The 25,856-nt window shown below is 38.0% G+C and overlaps 1 protein-coding gene across 2 annotated transcripts; it reads right to left on the bottom strand.

The window, feature by feature from the left end:
• Positions 1–1,659: 1,659 nt before the first annotated feature.
• LOC104590464 (uncharacterized) lies at positions 1,660–25,305 on the bottom strand. Of its 2 annotated transcripts, none has more exons than XM_010249142.3 (9): positions 25,012–25,305; positions 11,152–11,242; positions 10,994–11,054; positions 5,715–5,792; positions 5,402–5,475; positions 4,077–4,190; positions 3,866–3,973; positions 2,249–2,287; positions 1,660–2,156 (listed from the first exon to the last, which is right to left on the bottom strand). In XM_010249142.3, the coding sequence occupies exons 1-9, from the start codon at positions 25,092–25,094 to the stop codon at positions 2,070–2,072; spliced, it is 735 nt and encodes a 244-aa protein (XP_010247444.1). In that variant the 5' UTR covers positions 25,095–25,305; the 3' UTR covers positions 1,660–2,069. The 2 variants fall into 2 exon arrangements, with proteins under 2 accessions (XP_010247444.1, XP_010247452.1); XM_010249150.3 differs by having other exon boundaries at positions 25,047–25,298.
• Between the last annotated feature and the right edge of the window lie 551 nt (positions 25,306–25,856).

Raw genomic sequence — 25,856 nt, 5'->3', positions numbered from 1 at the left:
TCCCCACCCACCTGATGCTGACAGTGATGATCCTGGTTCTGTCCGATTCGGAAGAAGCCAGATAAGGGTCATCCCAATGCTAGTACGACTTTCCCTGAAGATAACGGGCCAATTGCTCCCAAATATCTCGGACACGTCACTTGTGATGTCTATATAAAGGGACTTTCACAACGTACGCACAATTACGTGTAAACTCTCTCTTACTTTCTGAATCTCTCTATTTTCTTGCTCTCTAGTTTGGCTAATTTAAGCATCGGAGTGCCTATCCCCCAGGCACTCTGATCCTCTATCTCCTGCAAACCGGTCTACTAACCTCAACATCCATGCATACGACTTGTCCTCCAACAGGGAAATTGGGCAAATTCGAACTACATCAATTTTGAAGAAGCTACTAAAAATACTTTCACGGGTAAGTCATTTTCTTTGTTCAATGTAAGCATATTTGGTGTTCCTAGTTCTTTCACCAAACATTACTTCTAGGCTTTCTGTGTGAGGCCTACATTGCAAAGTTAGAGAAGCTGGTGCATGAAAGTCCTCCCAGACGAACACAGAGGCATGAAATGAGAATTACAAGGAGCATTGGATGTTCAGTATTCAGCCACTCCTATCAGTGTTGTAGGAAGTCCAGGATATTGTACAATACGTTGCATTACATATCTACACTTTGAACCTTGATCATTTCAAAATCCTATCCCAATTTCTAAAATTCTCTAAAAGTTGTCCTTTTTTTTTTTCTAACTTTTGGTTATACCAATATTTTGACTCTTGGACCTAAGGTTGTGTTTGGTTTGAAAGAGAATAAGAGAGGGAAAAAAAAAGTTTGAAGGAAAGTTCTCAAAGAATTTCACAAAATTTATGAAGTATTTACCCTTAACTTTCTGTTTCTCTTGTTGTCTATCAAACCAAACATAGCCTATACATGGTCCTAGAATGGATATATTCTTTGACATGTTATGAGGATCTAAATCCGTTTCTCCCATCTGGATGTGGATATAAATTTTGGCTAGATCAAATTCAGATCTGACCTGTTTCATATACATTAAAAATATTTTATGCTAGTTTAAACTTTAAAGTATGATACATATGAACGTGTATCGGGTGTTTCAATACTTCTTAACTTCTTTTTTTGTGTTTTTTTTCTTTTTTTTTTCAGATGGTCAGTTTGAGACTTTTAGGCTTCCCTACCCCCTGAAAGCGACCAATGCCAATACACCCCTTATTTGGGATTTTGATAGCTTGTTAATGCAATCAAAATTCAAAATATCAACATATATCAACCTGTATCAGCCGATATATATCGTATCGGGGTTTTGACCGGTTCAGGGGGGGTGAAAGAGCCTTAGACCAACCCCCCTGAACCAATTTTAAAAAAAATTAAAAAAAAAAAGTAAAAAAAGGACCGATACACCCCGACGTATTGAACGCAATATGATACATCCAATTTAGACATGACGTATCGAAATTTTGAACCATGAATCGAAAGTATTATATTAAACTTTTAAACCTTGTATGATTCATTTTGAGAAGGGTCCAAATTCACGAGTCTGGTAAAAAGTTTTGATGCGTGCTAGCAACATTAAATGGCCGTCCTTGAGCATTGGTGATGATGAATTATTCTGAGAAGGCAAGAGAAAAAGAAAAAAAAAAAAAACGAAAATATACTTTCCCCATGGAAAATAATTCACTCGGCCTAAGCAAACTCATTTTACAAAGAACAACACGTTCGTTAGTAGGAAAGCCGTGTGTACGTGAACACGCACACACATAGAGTCTAGTGTCCATTTAAGAATGTAATTTGCATTCCAATGAGAGAGAGAATTAAAACACAACTCTCTTTTTTAATGGACCATTTCATTAAGATTAGAAGCCCCTTACAGGGGTTCCTGTTAGCCTTGTCAGATGGAGACAGAAGTTCCAAAAAGATTGCATATATAGCAAAAAATAATAACCTTCTCAACTCCTATGACATGGTTGATATACATTTTTCATTCACGGAATGTCTTCTGATCCCCAAACTACTGCTAGTCCAGCCACAACCAAAGATCAATCTGATTGTGTCCTTTACGGCTTTACCCTCGCTTCACCGGCCTTTGAACGTATGATTTGTTGGGGTCTTCAGTCTTAAGCTTTGGAGGTCGAATCTCTCCTTTCTTAACCTACAAACACATCACAGAGCCATGTTCAGAAAACCCTTCATCTGCTTTCAATTAATATAAGCAACAAAATAGTATCTGGTCCGTATCATCACCTTCTTTCCTGTCTTCATGAAATCTCTCCAGCTGGAAACCTGTCAATGAATCAATGAAGTAAATGAGAAATTGTCCCTAGAACGGGAAGTGTATTTAACTTGTCTGGCCCATTCAAACAGATATAACATGAAAAGGAACCCTCCAAATCATCACATTCTTACAAAATTATAATATATTGAAGCTTAGGCAGATAAAGTGTTCCTCCAGTGTTCATAGTTGCGTGTCTGGAGAGCTTGCATGGGGGTGTTAATGGTTTGAACAATGATTTACATGCAATTCCAAGGGAGGCAAGGGAGTATGGGCGAGGACGTTTGTCATCATTTTGTGCTGGCTGCAGCCACAATAATTTGGCAGCTATCGTTCATAAGACTTTCAAACCTAATCTTCTTTACCAATTGTATTCAGTGGCATCTGAAGTACATTACTCCTCTTCACAGAGATGGCACTGCTGTCACCTACCATGAGAAGTTCACTGAAGAGAGGGACTGATTTGGCACTTTTGTCTTTGGGGCTTCACCTCCTTGTATGGAGGATACAGGAAGGGTAAATTGGAGAGAAGCATTGACAGTTGGGCAACCATCTGAGCCATGAAATATATGATTCTAGCACCTAGTGGTGGTAATTGTCATTTTGTGAAGGTAAAGGGATTAGATTTCCCCATTGCCATTGGCCATAGAATGGATTAGGGACAGTCATGAAGATTTTGGGTGTTACCAGATCACATTAGGGAGATTAGATATTTGGCTTCAACATATCTAGCTGCCCCGAGGATCAGCCAATTCACAGCATAAAGCTTAGCCAAGGACCAATTGATAGGAGTAATCTACATTGGGTTATGCCTTCCCAGAGTGGTATTAAGGATCTTCTGGGCACTGTTTTGTACTGTTCTAGTTTATCTATTCTAGCATTCTGAGTCTGTGTCTTGTCTTTCTTATCTTGAAGGTCTGCACACTTCTTGTGCTTTTTTTCCTTTTTCTTTTTGCTTCTTGACTTCTTATGAAGTTTTCAAAGTTGGTATGTTTAGTGAGTTTCCCTAAATGACCCAGACCCAAGGAATCTTCCATGCAAAAACTTGCTTTGGTAAGAGTCCTATTTTGATTAAGCATACTGCATAATGGAAGAAGGTCAAGTCTATAAGACCCTCACTCTAATATATGTCCTACTTTATAGGAGAAAAAATAAATTTTTATGGTCAGGAAAAATTATGAATGTCTATTATTTTTCAGGCAATAGGTATGATGTGGACAGGAGTGAACAGCCAATTTATAGGGTCCTTTATCTAATTTCATGGTCTGGTTTGGCCATGGGATTTGTTCATGTGGCAGAAATAGGTGCAACCATCTAGGGACCCTCCCCAAATGACATAAAAGCAGTTCCAATAAATGGACATAAGTATGAATCAGGTTGTGAACTTTCTATAAAGAGAATAAATATCAAGGAATTGAGAAACATTGCGAGCATTATGCTCCAAAATTAAGTTTGGATTGGAGATTTTGCACACTTAGTAGGCTCCAGCACCAAGAAAGAATAACAAAGATGCATAGCTAATAATTAGAGACTGCTTATGTCAAAGTAAGAAATAAAGCATCAAAAAGTAAAAAAGTGGCAGAACAAACCCTCTGCTCTCGTGTGTCTTCCCACTGCTCCTCATGCTCACGCTTTCTCTTCCACATTTCTTTGGTTTCTTCTTCTTCCTTCTTCAGTCTCCCTTCCTCTTCTGATATCTATGTAACAGAATTACACATTTGATCATGGAAGGACGAAGAATGAAAAGGTGATTCTCATAGAAATATAAAAGAAACATGACCATATAAGGTTCAAGGATACCCTCATTTGCATTTTTCTCCGGCGCCACTCATGTTCTGTTAACAGTTCTCGCACTCTCTGTTTTAATTGCTGCTGAAACTCTTCTGATTGCTCATACTGCTGCTCATATTTTCCCTGTATTGCAAAGGAAGTTATATAACAGCTTGATTGATATTCAAAAGTCAGGAAAGCAATTATGTTTCTTCATATGATTGAAAATAATAGAAATTTCAAGGACATAAAATGAAGGAAGAAATGATTAGAAAGGGGAGAGGGGAATTAGGGAAGAATTAATTGCCGGGCTAAGTTGCAAGATAAATGATTATTTTCTTGTTGGGAAGTCCAAAGATACAAAGGGAAGAAGGTTGTAATACATCATGAAGCCTCATTCATATGAAGTCCCTTGACCAACAATCCCAAGTAAGCCAAACTTCCAATGAAAATGCATTCTGATTGAAACTTCAACTTCCATTGGAGAAGTATAAAATAAAAGTTCATTAAATTGATGAAAAATTAAAGTTGACAAAATATGTCATGTTAAAGTGTTCTCAGTTGATGAGATGATAAGGAGCTGGAAGGAGATTGCAGAAACAGGCTCAAGCAGGATAAACGTTTGCTGGACACCTCCACCTCATGGGTTCACCAAACTGAATTTCAATGGTAGCAGCATAGGCAATCCAGGGCCTTCTGGAATAGGGGGAGTAATAAGGGATGAAGCACGAAATTTGTTGGCTATGTACTCTGGTCCGATTGGGGTGGGAGACTCTTTGAGGGCTGAGATTCTAGGAGCTATTGAAGGGATACAAAGGGCCAAAGAACTGAATATTAAAAAGCTGATTATAGAAGGTGATTCTGAAATTGTGGTGAATTGGCTAACAGAGGACAGTTCTATGCTCTGGAGATACAGCAATGAAAAGAGGAAATTCAAGTGGTTCACCAAGGACATGGAAATACGTTGTACATGGATAAAGAGAATTGCAAATGCATTGGCAAATGGTTTAGCTAAACAAGGGGTAAATAGGAATACTATGTTCTGGGCTGTTTTGTAATTGTAATTGCTTCATGGTCAGAAAGTACCTTGGGTAGTTGGGAGTTAAGACTATTTAGCTCCCTCCTTTGTAACTCTGATTATCTAATTCCTCATTAATAAAATTTCATTGTTATTGATAAAAAAAACATAAAAATAAAAAGAACAAATCTTGAACATTTCAGCAAAATTTGGAACATTTTTAACATTTCAGTCAATCTAGATAAACCACATAGAAGAGAGCAGAGGGAGCAAAAACAAGAAAACTAGTTAAAACAATAATGACTGGATGCATGTTCCACTTCATACTTCATATTACCTCATCAACCAATGATTTTATCTTAGATGCTGTGTCTTTCTTCAACTGCTTCTTCCTCTTTGCTCTAAGTTCTTCTGCAATTTATTAGATGCAAATCAATACTTACTCTTTAACTTGTCCCACAAAATAAAAAATAATTCTAGCTACAGAGAAGAATATATTCTTTTTTCTTCATTAACTTGGCTAAGCAGATACTCCAGTTCTCGGCTTAGGGTTTGCTTGAAGTATACAACAAGTTGAGAGGAGTGAGAAAAAAGAGAATTGAGAAAAAAGGGAAAACTGGAGATAAAATTGACCAAAAATCCATGCTCACCTTTTGCCGCATTAACTTGGCTAAGAAGATACTCCCTTTCTTGTGGATCAAGTAATAATTGTTGAGCTTTTGCCAATGCTGCTCAGTAGGCAATAACCTCTTGTCAGTGAACAGTAAAATTGTCATAGGAAATATACAAGTTATATTAAAGTTAACGAGTTATTCCTTCGAATTAGCATTTGAATTTGGTATTAGTAGATCAAAAGCCACATTTTGGTTAGAAAGGCAAGGTTATGCAATATGAAGGTAACATTATAATGCATCCAATTAAAGCTAAGACTAAGGTTTCAACTACAGAAATACCAGCAAGAATGAATATTAATATTAATTGATAAATATGGAAACTTAGTGCAAGCATGTAATTACATTCTCAGGCACTTGTTCTCCAAGTATATATTGTGAGACATGAACAAAGTCCTATGTAGAGAAGATTGGCCGAATGGCCCATAGGCTGTTTGTCTTATTTTATCTTTTTATGTTCTTTGCTGTAATGGGCCTCAATTTGGGCCTATATTTCTCTATGTTATGTTTTTTAATTATCTACCCAACCAGGGGCCTCTCTGTAGATTACTAAAGACCCCCCCCCCCTTTCAACTAATGTTATAAATCTTTATTCTTCCTAATATAAAACATTTTTATTAAAAATAAAGAAAAAATGAGATCCCCCCTTCCTCTTCATCCTCCTCCTAACCCCCCTCCTTATGTTCGGGAGGCTTACGCCTCCTGCGTTCTGAACTACGCGCCACGCCTCTAGGTAGTGGAACGCCTCGCGTCACGCCTCCGCGTTTTAAAACACTATGTCATTTTCATTTGGGTCATCTTTCTTTTTCTGCATTAAGTCATTTATTCCCATAACTATTTAAGGGAATTAATTTGTCTAGTCTTCATTGTGTCTTGTGAATTGTCAAAACATTGTAGAAGCAGTTATCCTTTGAGTAATAAAAGATCTTCTTCTCCATTCCATATTGTGCACTCTGATGTGTGGGGGCCTTACCACTTTACCTTCTTTGGGTGGCTACAAACATTTTATCTTGTTCATTGATGATTTTCACGATTCACATGGATATTTTTTATGAAGTCCTACGATGAAGTTCCTAGACTTGTGAGGCAATTCCATGAATTTGTTCTAACCCAGTTTGATACCAGAATTAAAATTTTTCAGATTCGACAATACAAAAGAATATTTTGAGAAAAACCTAACTTATTATCTCATTGATTTGGGGATTATTCACCAAAGCTCTTGTGTTAGGACCCCAGAACATAATGGAGTTGCTGAAAGAAAAAACCGGCATATTGTTGAAGTTGCAAGAAGTATCCTGTTCTCACATGTCCCTACAAAATTTTGGGGTGATGTTCTCACTGCAACCTACCTAATCAACCATATGCTATCCAGGGTATTGGGGTTTAAGTCTCCCTTCAGTCTTCTTCATCCGGGCAAGGACCTTTTTCCTATCCCCTTCCGTGTCTTTGGCTGCACTTGTTATGTACATATTCCAAGTGTCCAGAGACATAAATTTGAACTAAAAGCCCATAAGTGTATTTTCCTTGGTTATTCCCCCACACAAAAGGGTTATCGTTGTTTTAATCCGAAAACTGAAACTCGGTATGTCTCAATGGATGTCACCTTTGATGAGCTTTCTTCTTTTTATGATTCTTCTCAAGAGAGGCATTGTCCAAGGGGGGAGAATTTGTCACAGTTGTTTGCTCTCCCCCTTCCTGTCCCAGTTGAGCCTTCTTTAGAGCCTCTTCCTCCTTTAAATGAGTCAAAGGAGGATCAGTCATCTCATTCTCATTCCAATGTTCCTATCCCTCCTCCATTACCTTCTTGTCCTCCTTTTAACCCCAGATTGTACCAACGGCAGAGAACTAGAAGCGAGCAGATTGTTTCCCCTACACCACATGAGCCTCCTGCACTTCCAGTCACAGAAGAGACAACAGGTACTGATACAGCCCCTTTGGAGCCATCCTTCCCAAACCTTAATATCCCGATTTCTATCAGGAAAAGAAAAAGGAAGTGTACTGTACATTGCATTTCCAAACACCTTTCTTATAGTTTGCTCTCTCCTTCATATTTTGGCTAATCTTTCTTTTGTTGCTTCTAACCCAACACCCAGGTTGGTGTCAGAAGCTCTTACTATTCCAGAATGGAGGGATGCTATGAGAACAAAAATTGATGCCCTGCACAAGAATGACACTTGGGAAGTGGTTGATTTACTTGAAGGGAAGGAACTAGTAGGCTGCAAGTGGATTTTTACCATCAAGTATCATGCCGATGGCACCATTGAAAGGTACAAGGCTAGGCTGGTTGCAAAAGGTTATACACAGACATATGGGATTGACTATCTGGAGACCTTTGCTCTTGTTGCAAATATGACTTCTGTAAGAGTTATGCTATCTCTGGCTGCACAGTCATACTGGCAAGCTTGGCATGATTGACATCTATGCTCAGCTTGAGGGGGAGTGTAGAGAAGATGGGCCAAATGGCCCATAGGCTGTTTGTCTTATTTTATATTTTTATGTTCTTTGCTGTAATGGGCCTCAATTTGGGCCTTTATTTCTCTTATGTTTTTTAATTATCTGCCCAACCAGGGGCCTCTCTATAAATTACTAAAGTTTAAGTTAATGAAATAGGATTAGGGGTGTAAGAGGAGATTATGTTCGAAATCTCTATCTGAACCCTTATTGCCCCCACCTTCTTCTTCCACTTCTCTCTTCTTGAAACCTGATTTCTGCTACTCTCAATCGATTCTCTGCAATATTTTGAACAGTCATTTCATTTCAAAAGGCTGTTTTTCTTCTTCCTAAAAGTCATAATCAAATCATAAATCATAAATCATAAATCATAGAGAAGGTTGAAACAAATCAAGTCTTGCATTGTATGGTAAGTCATAAGATTATTAACGATGCCTAGAAATTTATCAAGAAATTAAAAATATATATTTTTTATCAGTAATTGATCAGATTTTAAAAATATATAATCAAATCATAAATCAAGAAATTAAAAATATATAATTTTTATGAGTAACTGATCAGATTATTAATGATGAGGCCAAAACCATTCTCTGAAACTATAAAAAGAGAATCAGACCTCTTGCTACAATTTGAGGAATTTGATTCCACTGTCAACCAGGTCCTTCCCTAGAGTTCCCACAACGACTTCAAAAAAGGACCCATCAGCTTCTAATGCATTCATAATCATCCCCAACTTCTACCTCTACCACCAACCAATCATCCTTTACTCTTACTTCAAATCCTGCCTCCCATCCCCTTCAACCAGTACGTCTCTTCTTTCAGCCTCCCCTCGGTTTGAACCACCAACAAATGTTTCTTTTTAACCAGAACTGGACTCCCTGGATCCCCTAAGAATGACCTACCACCCTCCTCTGCTTCCATCTCTAATCTTCTCCTAGAAAAAGTTTTCTCTGAAGTCAGCAAAAATTTCTCGTTCAAGGACTTAACCTTGACTCCTGCTTGATCGTACAGACTGGGATAATTACTCCCAGAACAAGCCAAGGTGCAAATTTCTTCACTTCAAACTCCCTAGATCCCCTGAGAATGGGTTAACTTACATCTTTCAGCTTCTCTCAAATGAACTTTCAAGAAGAATGACAAGTTCTCAGTGAAAACTGTGTATCGTATGGCCATAATGGAGAGTGGGATACTGGGATTGATGGGAACAGGTCACCTTCGCACACCAATTCTGAGGACAAGCAGTGGAAGCTCCTTTCAAAGAATTTGAAGACCCTGCCATGAGTCAAGGCTTTTCTCTGGAGAGATTAATAATAGTCTCCCAGTTATGAAAATCCTCTTCACCGGAAAAATTAGTTCCAGCCCCTTGTGTCCGGTGTACCTCAAACATGAAGAATTGATGGAACATGCCATACTTTTCTGTGATCAAGTCACTCCTATTTGGTTAGGCTCTTCATGGATTTCAGATGTGCTATATCTGAGGATGAAGTGGTGTTGTGCTTGCATTTTGCTATATCTGCTTGGCATATCTGGACTAGTGGGAATTTTTCTTTGTATAAGCATGGTAAATCTCATCCTTGAAGTATTATTGATGACATAAACAGGACTCTGAAGTTGAGCAAAGAGATGTAGGAGCTGATCAGTCCAGCCTCCGTAAGATCTAAGCACATCAATCTCCTTCTCAGTGCTACCAATGCTCGTTTTTCCTTGATTAAGACAGATGGAGCCTTGTGGTTTAAGTTAGCTTCCTCCCTGAGGTTGTATCGAAGCTTGAGTCTCCTCTTGTTTCTGGTTAATTTCAATACTTTTTGTCTTTTCTACCAAAAGAATAATCATAAGAATTTCTCACAGAAGAATTTAATTGAGAGATTCAGATAGGATACATTGAGGTTCACAATTCAGATCATGATTCATGAGTCTTGTCATAAATTATAAGATTATGACAACTATGAAGGGATTGTAATTGTTACACGGTGGGACATCTCAGACACAATTGCATCTACCTCTTCAAAGAAAGAACAGAGAGAGAAAGAGAGAGAGAGAGAGAGAGAGAGAGAGAGAGGGAGAGGGATAGAGAGAGAGACTACATGATCCACCACAATAGGAAGTTGAACACAAGAAGGATAGACTATAAGAAACACTGCAAAACAATATTGAAACTCACTGAAACCAATCAAAAGAATTGAAACTCGTTGAATATACTAAACAAATCCCAATTTTGTATAGAAAAATAGCATAGCTAGTATTATTCCATGAACTTTCATAAATGGATGAAGCATCCATGTTGGCCACATGTCAGAATTCAACATTGCATTGACTGACTCTTGGGGCACATCAAAGAAGGTAATTTTTTATGTTCGAAGAATTTGATCTTACCAAAGCCTCTTTCTAGAAGGTCTGCCTTTGTGCTTTTTATTAATAATGACATTAAAATGCACTGAAATAAGATCAAAGGTACACAGCAGGACACCCAAAATTAAGGAAACAACTCACCCAAACAAAACAAGAGAAAGAAAATAATATGACAAAAAGGTAATTTTTACTAAGTAATAAAATTACATTGTTACTGATAAAAAAAATAATATAACAGAAAGAACATAATCACAAACATACACTAGCCTAGCTAGGCAGGTTTATTGGATGATATAGATAACAGAGTACTACTTCTAACATCTAGGACCCTTGTCTTCCAAAAATATGTCCTAAAGATTAAAGATTAAAGAACCAATAAACAGGGAGCAAAGGAAACTAAAAATAACAACCAGATTCCATGTTCACCTGGTAGATTGGAAAGATTAAAGATACATTACCTGCAAATGCCTCCTTTGCTTGTGGATGCTTACATTTGTCAGGGTGAACCAGCAAAGATAACTACAGAAATTGAATAATATAAAACAAGTTAATGAATGACTGGCTTATGAAACAAAACATGTTCCAAATGGAATTAATATCCATTCTGAAAAGTTACCTTTCTATATTGCTTTTTCATATCATCAGGTGTTGAATTGAAAGGAAGGTTAAGATACTCAAATGGATTTAATTTGAAACATGAAAGAATCCTGCAAATGTTCACATTTTCCAGAGAGAGAATATCTAAATCAGAGAATATGGAAGGCAAATATCAAATAGGTAGATTATCAACAATCAATTATACATGCATCAGAGCAGCATCATGTATATGTTACTAAATTCGTAAAAGCATTGAAAACAGATAGTTAACTTCAAACATCAAAAGAACCACCATAAGCAAAACAAATATGTGAAGAAATCGTGATCGACTATAACTAGAATACCAGTCATTTGTTCCTTACATTTCATAACAAATACCAATTGTTTTAACTACTAATAATTAGAAGGATAATCACAATAACAAAAATCAACAGCATCAATAACAATAATAAGGACAGCAAATAACATTGATGAAAGCCAATAACTGCTGAAATAAAACAAAAGCATCTTCAGCAAGTATAAATAAACCAAAAGGTTATAATAACAGAGATAAAAATTTCCATTGTAACAGACCATATTCCTCTATATCCAATTATAGGAGCAAAACATTCCTCCCAAAAACCTTCATATCAAAGCTGACACCAACTTCAGTCTATGTTAAATTTCTCAAAGATGTCCATTATAAAAGAAAACGCCCTTTTTCTTCTTCAGATATTATCCCTATAACAAATTTGCTAAATTATTTTTCTTCTTTTATTAGTAACAAGAAAAAAATACACTTAATAGCAAAATATTTTGGTGACAATGTTTACCTTTTCTTTGGTAGGTAACAAGAACTTATATTATAAAAATTAGTAGAATCAAAACTGTACCAAAGGGTGGCCAATAACAAACCCCTAATCCTATATACAAAAGGTATTTTATTGCAATAAAAACCTACACCGGGAAAGAAAGCCATTCCTTCCCAAAAGCAGCACAATCTACATGACCACATATTTGAACTCATCAAAAGAAGATGGCCAATCCACAACATAACCTATATGAATGCAGATTATTCGTCCTTTTAATCATTACCTAGGAGTATCTTACTTCTTTCCTTCCAGACAGCCCCAAAAATTGCATAAGTTAACAAACTCTACAAATACTGGCCCTTAACAAAAAAAGTGAACTGGACCACAAAGTAAACATTATACAGTTCCAAGGGACATCTCCACCACAACCCAAACAGCAATAAAGCAAACTGCTAACTAGATAACATGATAGGTGAGAACTCAGACAAATCATTCAGCGGCACTAATTTTAGGATTACTACCAGAAGAACTTCGTATCTGATTCCAAAATCAAATAACCATGTTCAATAAATCAGCTTCAACAATTTCCTAGGTGCTTTTCCAGGAGCAGATTGCCTAGATTATGTCCTTATTGATTCCAAGAGTTTAATGATTTCCAATCAAGATGTGAAATGGGGCGGGCTGCCCTTGGGCCGGCACGGCCCATGTGCTACAGTGCCAAGCTTTGCCAAGAACAGCCCACAACCCCAAGCCAAGCTGGGCCTAGAGGTTTAGGCCCACGGCATGGCCTGAATCCCACATGCGCGCTGGCCCATGGGCCAACCATTATATAGCAGCTAGTTTCGCCTTGTGGGCCAAATATGACTTGAATGCCCCCCAACAGCTATAAACAATTAGTTTGGGGGCATTTCTGCATTTGATCTTAGGAGGGACAAAAATGATTTAAATGTCACCCCAAGAGCTATAAACAGCTAGTTTGGGGGGACATTCTGGTCAAGTGATAAATAAACTTTATAAAGGACCAGAGTACCCCTCCCAACAACTATAAATAGATAGTTTTGAAGGGTATTTTGGTCAATTCCATATTTCCCAACTCCTACAAATACCCTTACCCTTACTCGTTTTCATCACAACAACAATCAATCTCTCTTGTACTCCCACACTCTCTTACTCTCTAATTCAATATTTCTCAAATTCCTTTCAAGTTTCAACAAGGAGGCATGCTTAAGTGTCTCAAGTTGGCAATTTAGGAGGCTTAGAAGCTTCATCTATTGAAATCAAATTGGGATACCGAACTGGATTACCAAGTAAGGAGTAATTAATTTTTTTATTCTAAATTTTATGGTTTTAATATTTTACATTTATTAAAATGGTCAGTTCTTCCCAAACACCCTTTCCCTATGGCCATGGCTTCGATGAAACCCAATCCCAATATGATAGCACCAGCATTGGTGCTAATGCTACTGCTACTGATGTTGGTACTTGGTCCTAGTGATTCTAGGGGAATCAAGAGAAAAACTAGTGATGTGGCCTTACTTCACAACACAAGAAGTTAAGGGAAAGGGTATCAAAGTTGTCTGTAAAAAATGTAAAAAGGATTTTAGTTACCAAAGCACTAGACACGAAGAAGACAGACACATAGAGAAACAAAAAAAGGACAGCCTAGTGCACAAGGCTCCCAAGTCCCACCAATGCAAGGTCTAGGGAGGGAGAGATGTATGCAGCCTTACCCCTGTATATACAGAGAGGTTGTTTTCAAGATTTGAACCCTGGTCACCTAGGTTGTAATGGAGCAACCCAACTGTTGCACCAAGGCTCACCCTCAAACACAAATTGCATACAACAAAATGGTTCTCAAACACAGATTGCATACACATCTGCTTCATTATTGTACATGTTGAGCAACCATTTTTATGTTTTTGTAATCATTTGTAAACCCTATTTAAAAAAATTGTTTCTAAAAAATAGATGCTCATAAAATTTTCCTTTTTTTGTGTTGGAAACAGTAACTTTCATTAAGGATATCAATTAATCATCAGTGTTGACCCCAAAACAACTTCAAGAATTACAGTACAGCCCAAAAAAAGCTTTCCCTGAAGGTCCCCTGCTTTGTCAAGCTATCTGCCACAGAGTTGGCTGACCTCCTTACCCATTTGAAAGTTACTCCAGCTTTCCTTGCCAAGCAGATTATTTCCCTTATTTGCTGTCTAAAATTCCATTACACCCAACCTCTTTGTTTGCAGCCACCCTTTCATAAAAACAAAATTTAACTTCTACTTTTTCAACTCTTACTTTTAAAATTTCTCTTACTTCGCATATTTGGAGCTTTAGACTTAAATATAATATTAGTTATATTTGTGCCAGTGAGCATTTTATTGATAAATCATGGCTTTTACAAAAAAAAAAGGTTTTACAATACTTGAATGGCCACATACTAGTTCACCAATTGTTGGTAGTATTTTAAATACTATATATAGTTATGGTATTGAAAATAAATAGCTTGAACATTATTTCAACACATATATCAAAAATTAGAAATTGTATTTTGTTTATTTGTACTTTCGGTTCAAGAAAATAAGATTTTAAACATTTATGTCTTCAATATGGAAGAAATATAAAAAAATTTATGTTAAATGTTCAACAGAGGTGGAATTCCACCTACGACCTATCTATGTTAGAAAGTTGCATCCTAAATAGGGATACTCTTACCATGTTTTACAATGAAAGAATGTCCAATGATGTCATAACTAAATATGATTGGGAAATTGGCATTTGTATAAAAGAATTTTTACAACACTTTTGTGATGCTACTAATATTTTTTCGAGTGTTTATTACCTAACTTCATGTACATTACTCAATTATATCGAGTGGAAAGCACATGAATAAAATTATCTTGTGTTAGCCACCATGGCATAGGATCTACTAACCCCTCCAATGTCCACAGTTGCATTGGAGTCTTGTTTCAGTGTAGGTAACAAAGTATTAGAGGAGAAATTGAAAAGTATAACAGATGAAACTATGGAGATGTGTATATGTCTCAAAGATTAGTTAGATGTGAAGGATAAAATACAAGATCAAGAACATACACTTCATCCAGTGGGTCATCGGAAGATCTAGATCAAGGAGGTGGAACTTAAAGAGAAGAACAAAAACCTAATATTCAAATAATAGTACAAAATGTTTAATATTATTGTAAATTTTGATTTTCAATTTTATTTGTAAGTCATTTGTGATATTTTTCCAATTCCAATTGTAAATTTTTATTTTCAATTTTATTATACTATTTTATTCCAATGGCATTGTATTTTTTTCAATTTCATTTTCTTATTTCATATATGAACAATTGTTTACATTAAAATCAAGGATCAAAATTTCGATACGATACGCCCCATATCGAGCGAATCGTATTGTATCTTTGGGGTCTCGATACACCTGTTTACAGGTGTTTCAGAACTCTCTTTTTTTAATAAAAAATATACTTAAAAACATCCCCAAAAACCAACTTTTTGAAAAAAAAAAATAGAAACGTGCATGGATTTTAGTACTGATACGCCTTTGCCGATACATAGGGGTGTATCAATATTTTGAACCTTGATCAATTTTTTTTCTTTTTTTTTATCAGCAACACAGAAAATTCATTAGTTAGAAATTCAAGTACAACAAGAAGTTGTGGCAGACAAGCATTCCACTTTGTCCACTAAATACATCACAGCCCCAATCAAACCCAAACCAATCCCTTTAATTACAACACAGCCCAAAAGGTAACCTGACAGAAACATCCTCCTTGCCATAAGATAGCCCAAAACATAGATTGTCTTGGAACTCCTTGCTTAACTGGACCATCAGCCATACTGTTAGCTGATCTTCTAATCCATCTTATTTGAATCACCATGTCTTTAAAAGCTTGTTTGAAGCGCCTGAACTCATTCCTTAACTACCAAATTATTCCCTCCCCTTTCTTCAGCCACTTTACCACAGTTTTTGAGTCCCCTTCAACAATCAATCTATCAATCCCCATTTCTTTGGCTTTTTCAACACCAAACACTGCTGCCTTCATTTCTGCACTCACTACATCACATCCCCATTTCTGTCCCCTTATTACCCCACCAATGCCCGATGGCCCCAGATTTCCAAAACAACATCCATCAAAATTTAGTTTCTTCCACCCAGCATTTGGAGGGGACCATGATGCGATCACAATAGATTTCCTAGATGCAGTGCTTACAATTGTTCCCCAAGACCTGAAAAAGTCTTATGTCTTAAAATCAACAAATAAATCTAGTGTTTTCACCCAATGTGCCACCCTTAGAGTTATCACTTCAATTACAGCTTATTTACTTCTTTCTTTGTTATTATTCTTTCTTTGTTATTATTAACAACCGAACAGAGGAGAAGAGAGGTAGGAGAAGAGAAGAAGAAGAGAGGAGAGAAGAGAGAAGAGAGAAGAGAGGAGAGGAGAGGAGAGAAGAGAAGAGAGAGATTTGGAGTCTGCTACAGTGCCACTACAGTACTAGCGACGCCAGCTTATATTAATATATATAGGGCGACCATAATTAGAAGGGAAAGGACCCCTGTGCCCTTACTTAAGTTACAGCATAAAAAACAAAAGAAAAAACTGCTTTAATTTGTCCAAACGGACCCTAACTCAGCAGAATACAAACATAATAAATAAGGTTAACATTCCAACACTCCCCCTCAAGTTGGGATATGGATGTCAATCATGCCCAACTTGTCACACAAATTATTATGCCGCACGTGTTGAAGGCCCTTGGTGAAGATGTCTACAAGTTGTTCCTCTGAACTAACATAAGGAGTGCACACTTCTCCTCTCACAAGTTTTTCTCTAATAAAATGCTTGTCCACTTCAATATGTTTTGTTCTATCATGGAGGAATGGGTTAGCAGCCTTATTGTCACAATAGGGTGACATAGGTTTGTTAAATGCAAAACCCAACTCTCCTAACAAATTTTTTATCCACATCATTTCAGCAACTCCATGAGACATGGCTCTGTATTCTGCCTCAGCACTGGATCTAGCCACCACACTTTGCTTTCTACTTCTCCAGGTGACTAGGTTTCCTCCCACAAAGGTACAATACCCATTGGTAGATTTTCTGTCATCGATTGCCCCTACCCAATCAACATCTGTATACACCTCCACTTTCAAATGCCCATGTTTCTAGAAAAGCAAACCAGCTCCTGGGAACTTCTTGAGGTATCTAAGGATTCTTTCTACAGCTTCAAAGTGAGTTGTCTTATGATTATGCATGAACTGACTAAGAAACCCACTGCATAGGCAATATCAGGTCTAGTCATAAACAAATATAAGAGTCTCCCTACAAGTCTCTGGAACTTCTTTACATCTTTCAAACACTCCCCCTGACTGTCTACTAGCTGATGGTTGGGTTCAATAGGTGAATCAATTGGTTTCACTCCCAACTTGTCTGTATCCTCTAATAGATCTAGTACATATTTTCTTTGGGAAATAAAGATGCCCCTTTTTGAGTGGGCAACTTCAATTCCAAGAAAATAACGTAAGAGGCCTACATCTTTCACCTCAAATTGAGTGGCTAGGAATTTCTTTAGCTTCTGTATTTCAGTCTTCCAGTCTCCTGTGATTACTATGTCATCAACATTGACAATTAAAGCCGCAATTTTCCCTTCACCTTTTTTCACAAATAAAGTATGACCTGACTGGCATTGTTTGAATCCCATCTGTTGCACTACTAAATGAAACCTACTAAACCAGGCCCGATGTGATTGCTTCAACCCATATAAAGATTTTTTTAACTTACACACCTTCTACTAACTACCTTTGGCACAGAAACCTGGAGGTTGAGTCATGTAAACCTCTTCCTCTAGGTCACCATTCAAGAATGCATTCTTGATATCCAACTGATGAAGTTCCCAATCAAGGTTAGCTGCCAGTGAGAGGAGGATTCTGATTGAATTCATCTTGGCTACTGGAGCAAAGGTCTCTGCATAGTCTACTCCATACACTTGTGTAAACCCTTTGGCCACCAATCTAGCTTTGTATCTTTCTACTGAACCATCAGCTCTTGCTTTACTATGAATACCCACTAGTTCCTTCCCTTCAGGAAGATCCACTAACTCCCAAGTGCCATTTTTGTGTAAGGCATTAATTTCTTCCTTCATTGCATCTGTCCATTCAGGTTTGGATAAAGCTTCTGCCACATTCTTAGGAACAGAGACACTGTCAATAGAGGAAAGGAACGCACGGTATGAAAGTGAAATATGATCAATGACAGAAAGTGAGATATAGGATGATTAGTAGTACAAGACCAAATACCCTTTCTCTTTGCAATAGGAACATCAAGATCATTAACAATAGGAGGATCAATGTTAAGAGATTCAGGCATATCAATGGGAACAAGTGTACCTGGTCAAATTCACATTCTGATAATGGTCAAATTCCTTCCAAATTGATGTCAAGTCTAAATAGTACACCGAGAGACTCCTCTCCCCTTCCTTGCAAGTGGAGGATTCTGTTTATAATTGATAAATCTTTGCATAGTGTCTCTGTTCTGAATAGGTAGATTTTGCTTGTTCCCATATTTCACAAGCTGTTTCAGCCCACATAAAGGTCACCCTTACTTGTGGCAGCATGGAAACCAAGAGCCATGACATCACCATGCTATTTTCTTGATCCCATCCATCATGTTCAACACTACCAATCTTTGGTTCCTTGATTTTACCATTAATATACCCAATTTTTCCTCTAGCAGTAATATAAAGTTTAATTCCCCTAGACCATTCAAGATAGTTCAGTCCATCAAAGGGGATTACACCCATGGGGAAACTCATATCCATCCCCCCCCCCTCTCATTCCATTTTGACCTCCTGAAATTCCTGAAGTTGCAGAATCCTCAGAGGACATGACTCAAACACCTTTCAAACCTTACACACACCTTATGATCCCTCCTATCACCAAACAAACAGTCCTACAAACACCAAGGATGAATCCCACATGCACACACTGCAATCTGGACACAATCTGACTACAAACCAGCCTAGATTGTCCAAAAAAGGCAAGATTTTAGGGTGATCTCAGAGCTGATCTAACCTAGCAGTCACACTCCACCAACTTCCAGACACCCCAAACACATCGACTGCTAGGAGGGGTCATAAACAAGTATGATTACACCACAAGGGTTAAAAGATCAGGTCATCCACGACCTATAGATCTGAATTCTCAGACATGGGATCACACGATCCATAAAAAAAAGAGGTTCGAACCTCACAACTTCTCAAAAAACATTCAGCAGTCTGGAGTCGTATAGTTTCTTCTTGGTACACGACCAAGGAAAAGGAAAAAAACACTAAAAAAAATCTGTACCAGTCGTAGGTCTGTACTTTTTTATCTCAGTTGAAGAAGACAGCAAGTTGAAGCTTGTTCTATTTGCTCACAGGCCTAGCAGAACCGCTCTGATACCATATTAATAGCCGAACAGAGGAGAAGAGAGGTAGGAGAAGAGAAGAGGAAGAGAGGAGAGAGGAGAGAAGAGAGGAGAGAAGAGAAGAGAGAGATTTGGAGTCTGCTACAGTGCTGGCAGCGCCAGCTTATATTAATATATAGGGCAACCATAATTTGAAGGGAAAGGACCCTTATGCCCCTACTTAAGTTACAGCATAAAAAACAAAAGAAAAAACTGCTTTAATTTGTCCAAACGGACCCTAACTCAGCAGAATACAAACATAATAAATAAAGTTAACATTCCAACAGTTATCAAAGATCCTCAAATTTCCTTCTTCCCAAATTGTCCAAACAACTGCTACTCTAGTGCATCTTCCCATAATTCTGTCTCTCCTATTAGAACACCTGAAGGAGTAAGGCTAAAGAGGCTTTCCAACGGACCCTAACTCAGCAGAATACAAACATAATAAATAAAGTTAACATTCCAACAGTTATCAAAGATCCTCAAATTTCCTTCTTCCCAAATTGTCCAAACAACTGCTACTCTAGTGCATCTTCCCATAATTCTGTCTCTCCTGTTAGAACACCTGAAGGAGTGAGGCTAAAGAGGCTTTCCAAATTAGCAAGAGGAATCCATCTGCAACCAAACAAAGAGGAAAACCACTCCCAAATGAAATTAGCAAAAGCATAGGAGATTACAAGATGAAAGGCAGTCTCACCATTCAACTTACATAAGGAGCATCAATTTGGGGACAAGTACCAATTTGGTCTTTTTCTCTTAAGCAGATCACAAGTATTGATGGAGCCATGGAACACTTCCCAACAAAAAGCACTGACTTTAGGAGGAACGGGTGAAGCCAAATCTCCTTGACAGGGAAGGAATGAGAGGAGGATGTAGCAACAAGAGAGTTCAAGAAGGATTTGCAAGAGAAGGACCCAGATTGATTAAGTGCCCAAGCCCTAGAGTTTGAGCCACCGCCCCCCAAAACCACTGTGTTCAACAAGTTAACCAAAGTGGAGACACTAGGCAATTCAGATTCTCTCAGATTTCTAACAAAACCCAAATTCCAACTCAAGTTTGTAGGTGAAGAGGGCAAAAAGGGAAGGGAACATTTCAGAAAGGGGGGAGTCCCCAATCCAAGTGTCCTCCCAAATTCTGATTTTCTAACCCAAAACCAAATCATACCTGATGTGAGGAAGGAACATAGGAAGAATGTCATGGATGACCTTCCAGGGAGCAGCCAAAGTAGCTCTATGCAAACAGCTTGCACCCCAACCATTGCTTGACAGCCCATGGATACTTGACAGCCTACACTCCAAAGCCATTTAAGCCATATTTTTCAATTTCACAGTTCCTATTTCCAAACCCCCTTCACCCTTCAATTGCCCCACCTCCCACCTAACCAAATGGTCTTTTTTTCCTTCCCCCAACTCCCACAAAAGGTCCCTCATAATCTTCTCGATTCTTTCTATCACAACTTGGGGCATCCTAAAAACCGACATGCAATAAACTGGAAGATAAGCCAAAGTGGACATCATAAATGTGATTCTCCCTCCCAAAGAAATATAATTCCTTTTCCAACTTGCCAACCTTTTTTCAAACCTTTCCACTACTGGATTCCAAAAGCTAACCGATCTAGGGTTTCCACCAAGAGGCAATCCCAGATAACACAAAGGCCATTCTCCTTTTTCACAACCCAACAAATCAGCCAAATCTCTCAAGGCACCTTCTTCTAAATTGATACAAGCCACTAGACTCTTAGACCAGTTGATTTTCAAATTGGAAATCCTTTCAAAGAGGCTCACAACTAGCTTTAAATTTTCTACACCTTCTTGGCTCTCCCCATCACAAAAGACTAGAATATCATTTGCAAACTGCAAATGTGAGACCAAAACTCTATCTCTCCCAATCCAACCTTGATTAAGTGCATCAAGTTAGCCTTTGAGATCAATTTACTTAAAACCTCAGCCACCAAGGTAAAGAGAATGGGAGCGAGTGGATCTCCTTGTCTAAGGCCTCTGATCCCTTCAATGAAATCAATTGCAGTACCATTCACTAGGACAAAAAAATGACTTGTTTGCAAACAACCTTTAATCCACTTACACCACAATTCCCCAAACCCACACCTTCTCATAATGTCAATCAAGAAATCCCAGTCCACAAGATCATAGACCTTCTCCAAGTCTAGTTTAATTGCCACCCCTTTCACCTTTTTTGAGCCTCCACACACTCACTTGCAACTAGAATTTGATCAATAATTTGTCTATCTTGAACAAAGGCTCCTTGGTATTAGGAAATGATAGAGGGAAGCACCTTTTTAAGCCTTAGAGACAGAACCTTGGCAATTACCTTATAAATGCTAGTCACTAAACTTATAGGTCTAAAATCTCCACATTAGGTGGCACCTTGCTTCTTTGGGATCAAAGCTAAGAAGGTTGAATTCATCCCTAGGCTAATTACTCCCCTTCTATTGAATTCCCTGAACACTTTCATCAAATCATTTTTTATTATCTCCCAACAATCTTGATAGAGAGCCATTGTGAATCCATCTGGTCCAGGAGCCTTAGATCTTATCCATAGAGAATATGGCTTTTTGACTTCAAGTTCCTTAAAGCTCTTCTCCAAAGATTGCACCTGATTCTCTTCCAGGCACTCCCACTCTAGTCCATCCAAAGTCCACCTCTCTGTAAATGGCCTACAAAAAATTGATCTGAAGTGATCGGCAAAGGCTTTAGCAATTTCTTCTTGATCTGTGATCTCAGTCCCTCCCACTACTAAAGAGGAAATTGAGCTCTTACTTCTCCTGCCATTTGCTAAAGCATGAAAAAACTTTGTGTTGCCATCACCCTCCTTAATCCATCTCTCTCGATTTTTGTTTCCAACTGATCTCCTCTCTCAACAAGATATCCTCTAACTCCTTCTTTAAAAGACCATCTTCTTTCTCTTTCATACCCTTCTAACACACCTTGCACTTCTTTCCTATCCAACTCCTCAATTTGAGCAAACAAGCTACCTTTTTTCTCCTCCAATCTTCCAAACTCCACTCTTTTATCTCCCTATTTAGCCTTTGTAATTTTCTTAAAAACTTTTGTCCTTCCCAAACAGGTTGTGGCCTTTGGGAATCCCACCATTCCTTAACCTTTTTCTTGAATTCCAAGTAGGTAAGCCACATGTTCTCAAACTTGAAAGGAGTATGTCCCCCCCTCACTAGACCTCTAAAACAAGCATATTGGCCAATGGTCTGATGTGATTCTAGGAAGAGACTTCCCCCTCAAACCCATCCAATGTTCTTCCCAATCAGGAGACATTAAGAACCTATCCAGTCTAGAGTAGATAGGATTAGCCTGGAGATTGGACCAAGTGAAACAAGATTGACCTAGTGGGAACTCTCTTAACTCAAAAGTCTCAATGAAATTATTAAAAATCCTCATACTTGAAGTGACCCTCTGTCTTCCTCCACTTGATTCCCCCACAAATCTAATCACATTAAAATCACCTCCTAGGCACCATGGGCCATCCCACAATCTTCTAATGTCTGCTAATTCTTCCCACATCATATTCGTTTCTCTATAAGAATTTGGTCCATAAACATTGGTAAGGACCCAATCAAATCCATCCTAACTGTTTTTCAGTTTTATTGAGATAGAACCTTAATTAAAATTCATATGGAATAAGGTTTTGAGATTTTTTTTCAATTTTTTGTCTCTTGTTAAGTTTTTTTTAGTTTTTCATTATTTTTTTCATTTTTTCTTAGTAAAAAAACATACCAGCCCATGAGCCAAGACCCCTCCCCACACTAGTGTGTCGTGCCAGCATGGCCAGCTACAATGATGGCATAAAAAAACGTGACATGCTGGCCCAGCACAGCCCACATTACACCTATAATTTCCAGAGGTAGGAAACATCAAGGGTGGATTGAAAGCTTGACTAAGGTAAGGCCTACAGAATTTTCCTGATTTCTTAAAAGGTCATTACCTAATGTTATCCCTGCTATCAGGGTACTAGGAGGGGTGCATTGGATACAGAGTTACAGACCTAACCTTTTCCAATGAACCCTTAGAATCTTCCTTACTTCTTCAACAGGAAAATTATGTTTGTAGCAGATGGAGAAACTAGATTGAAGTCTATCACAGAATTACATGTTTCCCAACTGGGTGTATATGTACGTTTTTCTCTTTCGGCTTATTGGAAAGTGATTCTAATAAAATACAGTAATGTGTGAACCGTGTCCCCATTGTTGAAGAAGCTTCCAAAATATCCACCTTAATAATACAGAGATGTAAGCAAAGCCATAAGAGGAAGAAGGAGATGCACGAAGTTGCTATTCACCAAAGGAAAGAATTTGCTTCCAAGATAAAACTTGGAGATAGAAGCTCCAAAGAAGAAGAAAGTAAGACTTTGGAATTCCTGGTGGTTTTGATAAAAAGGAGGAAAAAAAACAACCAAGAGGCTAATTTAAATAACAAGAAATAAATAAAAAAAATGGAAATGAACTAAATCAAGTAGACTATCAAGTGCACTGATGAAATTATCATTACCCTTCAGTTTGTTATCATTTTCTTTAAGAATTCTTGAGCCCCATTTCTTCCTTAAAACTCTCATTTATGTCCCTCCTCTATAGCCCTTCCAGAAATATTATAAGAAAAATCTCTTACATAATGATTTGCAACTTGGGCTCAGTTTGGAAGGAATAGAAATGCAAATATGTAGAGTGCAAAACATTGTATTTTCTATGAATTTGTACTGTACATATTTGTATTTGTACTCTTTCCAAACCGAGCCTCGGGTACTTTTCCTCCGATACATATCAAGCTGGACCCAAGTCCATTCACAAAACGATAAAGTAATAGAAGATAGAGAATAACAAGACTCTCCATGACAACATGGGCGAGGAAATGCCATTACCCCACCATCCCTACAATAGACACGAAAGCGCTTAATCTTAGAACTTTCTCCTGTCGGGTTTCAGCTTAATGCATTCAAATAACGCCTTCCACCAACCACTTTACAGAGTTTTGGCTTTTCCTCTTAAGTCCGTAACAAACACCCATTAATTATCAATCAAAAATTATGAACAACCATAATTCTTATACCCAATAAAGGGAATTTTACCACACATGCATAAACGCCTTATGATATATATGCTACTATTATTATTACCATTTATCCGTTTTTTTCAATTTAAGAAGAATTCCTTATCCAGAGTGTTTCTGCCAAATAAATTTACAACCAGATGATACATGCCTTCCTAAAATTTAAACAAAAAACAAGATGAAGGATAGATTCCACCTCGAGGGTGGAGAAACTCCTAGGTCATCTCAACAAGTAATTTGTTCGTAAATCAAATTCCTTCACCCTATAAAACCATCCAATACAAGACACTTATAGATACTTAGGACATCCCATTATGCCACTAAGTAGAAGCTACAGAAAAATTCAATAAAATAGACAAATACGCACCGCCAGAACTTCAAAAAAAGAAAATAATAAGGAAGAACAACAAGTTCTCATCACAGAAACCCTAACTGCAACAAACGAAAACAATAGGAAGGAATTTGAAGAAAGTACAAAGAGAGAAAAAAGGCAAGAATTAAGCAAACAGAGTGGGAGAAAGGTGTGCGTGTGAAAGAGAGAAAATCACTGTATTGAAACCTGAGAACCTCGTTATCCCTTTCGACTTCGCTGACCTCGGCAAAGAAGTTTTTGAGAAGCAAATCCTCATCGACCTCGCCCATCCTTCGGCCTATTTACTTTGATTTCGCTTCCTCTCAGAGTCTTATTTTACTCTCCTCTGAACGCGCGATTGACACAAAGAAAATAACTAACTAGGAAAGTACCAAGTACCAACCTCACCATCTAATGATTTTCTGAAGAACTCCCCCGCGCCATGGTTGGTGATCAGGGAGACCGCATCTGGCGCCTCACACGCACATCCTACCATGCATTAGGGGAACATCTCCCGTTTTTAAGTTATTATTCACGAGACCGGATTTGCTCCTCACAAAGGGCGCCTCACACGCACATCGTATCATGCATTTGGAACATCTCCCATACTAATAATTTATAATTCACGGGAGATGTTCTAAATGCACGGTGGATGTGCATGTGAGAAGGAGATCCTGTTTCATTATTCATAGAAAAGGAGCCTCCATAACCAAATAATGGGCTCCTCACAAACACATTCACCGTGCATTGGGAACATTTCCTGGGAATAATAAGTACGGGAAATATTCTCAATGCATGGAAGGATGTGCATGTGAGGTCTATGTGAGGCGCCCTGTATGAGGAGTAGATCCGGTCTCAAGAAGGAACGGAATCTGCTCCTCACATATGGGCGCCTCACGGATGCATCCATCGTGCATTGGGAACATCTCCCGTGAATAATAACTTATAAGTACGGGAGATGCTCTGAATGCATGGTAGGATTTGCATTTGAGGTATGTGTGAGGCGCCCTGTGTGAGGAGCAGATCTAGTCTCAAGAAGGAATGGGATCTGC

The sequence above is a fragment of the Nelumbo nucifera genome, chromosome 6 (assembly GCF_055504915.1).
Source record: "Nelumbo nucifera cultivar China Antique chromosome 6, China Antique-T2T, whole genome shotgun sequence".
Lineage (NCBI taxonomy): Eukaryota > Viridiplantae > Streptophyta > Magnoliopsida > Proteales > Nelumbonaceae > Nelumbo > Nelumbo nucifera.
The sequence above is the reverse complement of the archived record's forward strand: the minus strand, read 5'-3'. Positions and strand labels throughout refer to the sequence as shown.

What these genes read in the sequence shown, in the direction of transcription:
- LOC104590464 (XM_010249142.3), bottom strand. Translation starts at nt 25,094, where the DNA reads ATGGGCGAGGTCGATGAGGATTTGCTTCTCAAAAACTTCTTTGCCGAG. An exon ending in TGAAAAAGCAATATAGAAAG is followed by an intron (nt 11,055 to 11,151) that starts GTAACTTTTCAG and finishes CAATTTCTGTAG; the next exon opens with TTATCTTTGCTGGTTCACCC. An exon ending in AAGACACACGAGAGCAGAGG is followed by an intron (nt 2,288 to 3,865) that starts GTTTGTTCTGCC and finishes ATTCATTGACAG; the next exon opens with GTTTCCAGCTGGAGAGATTT.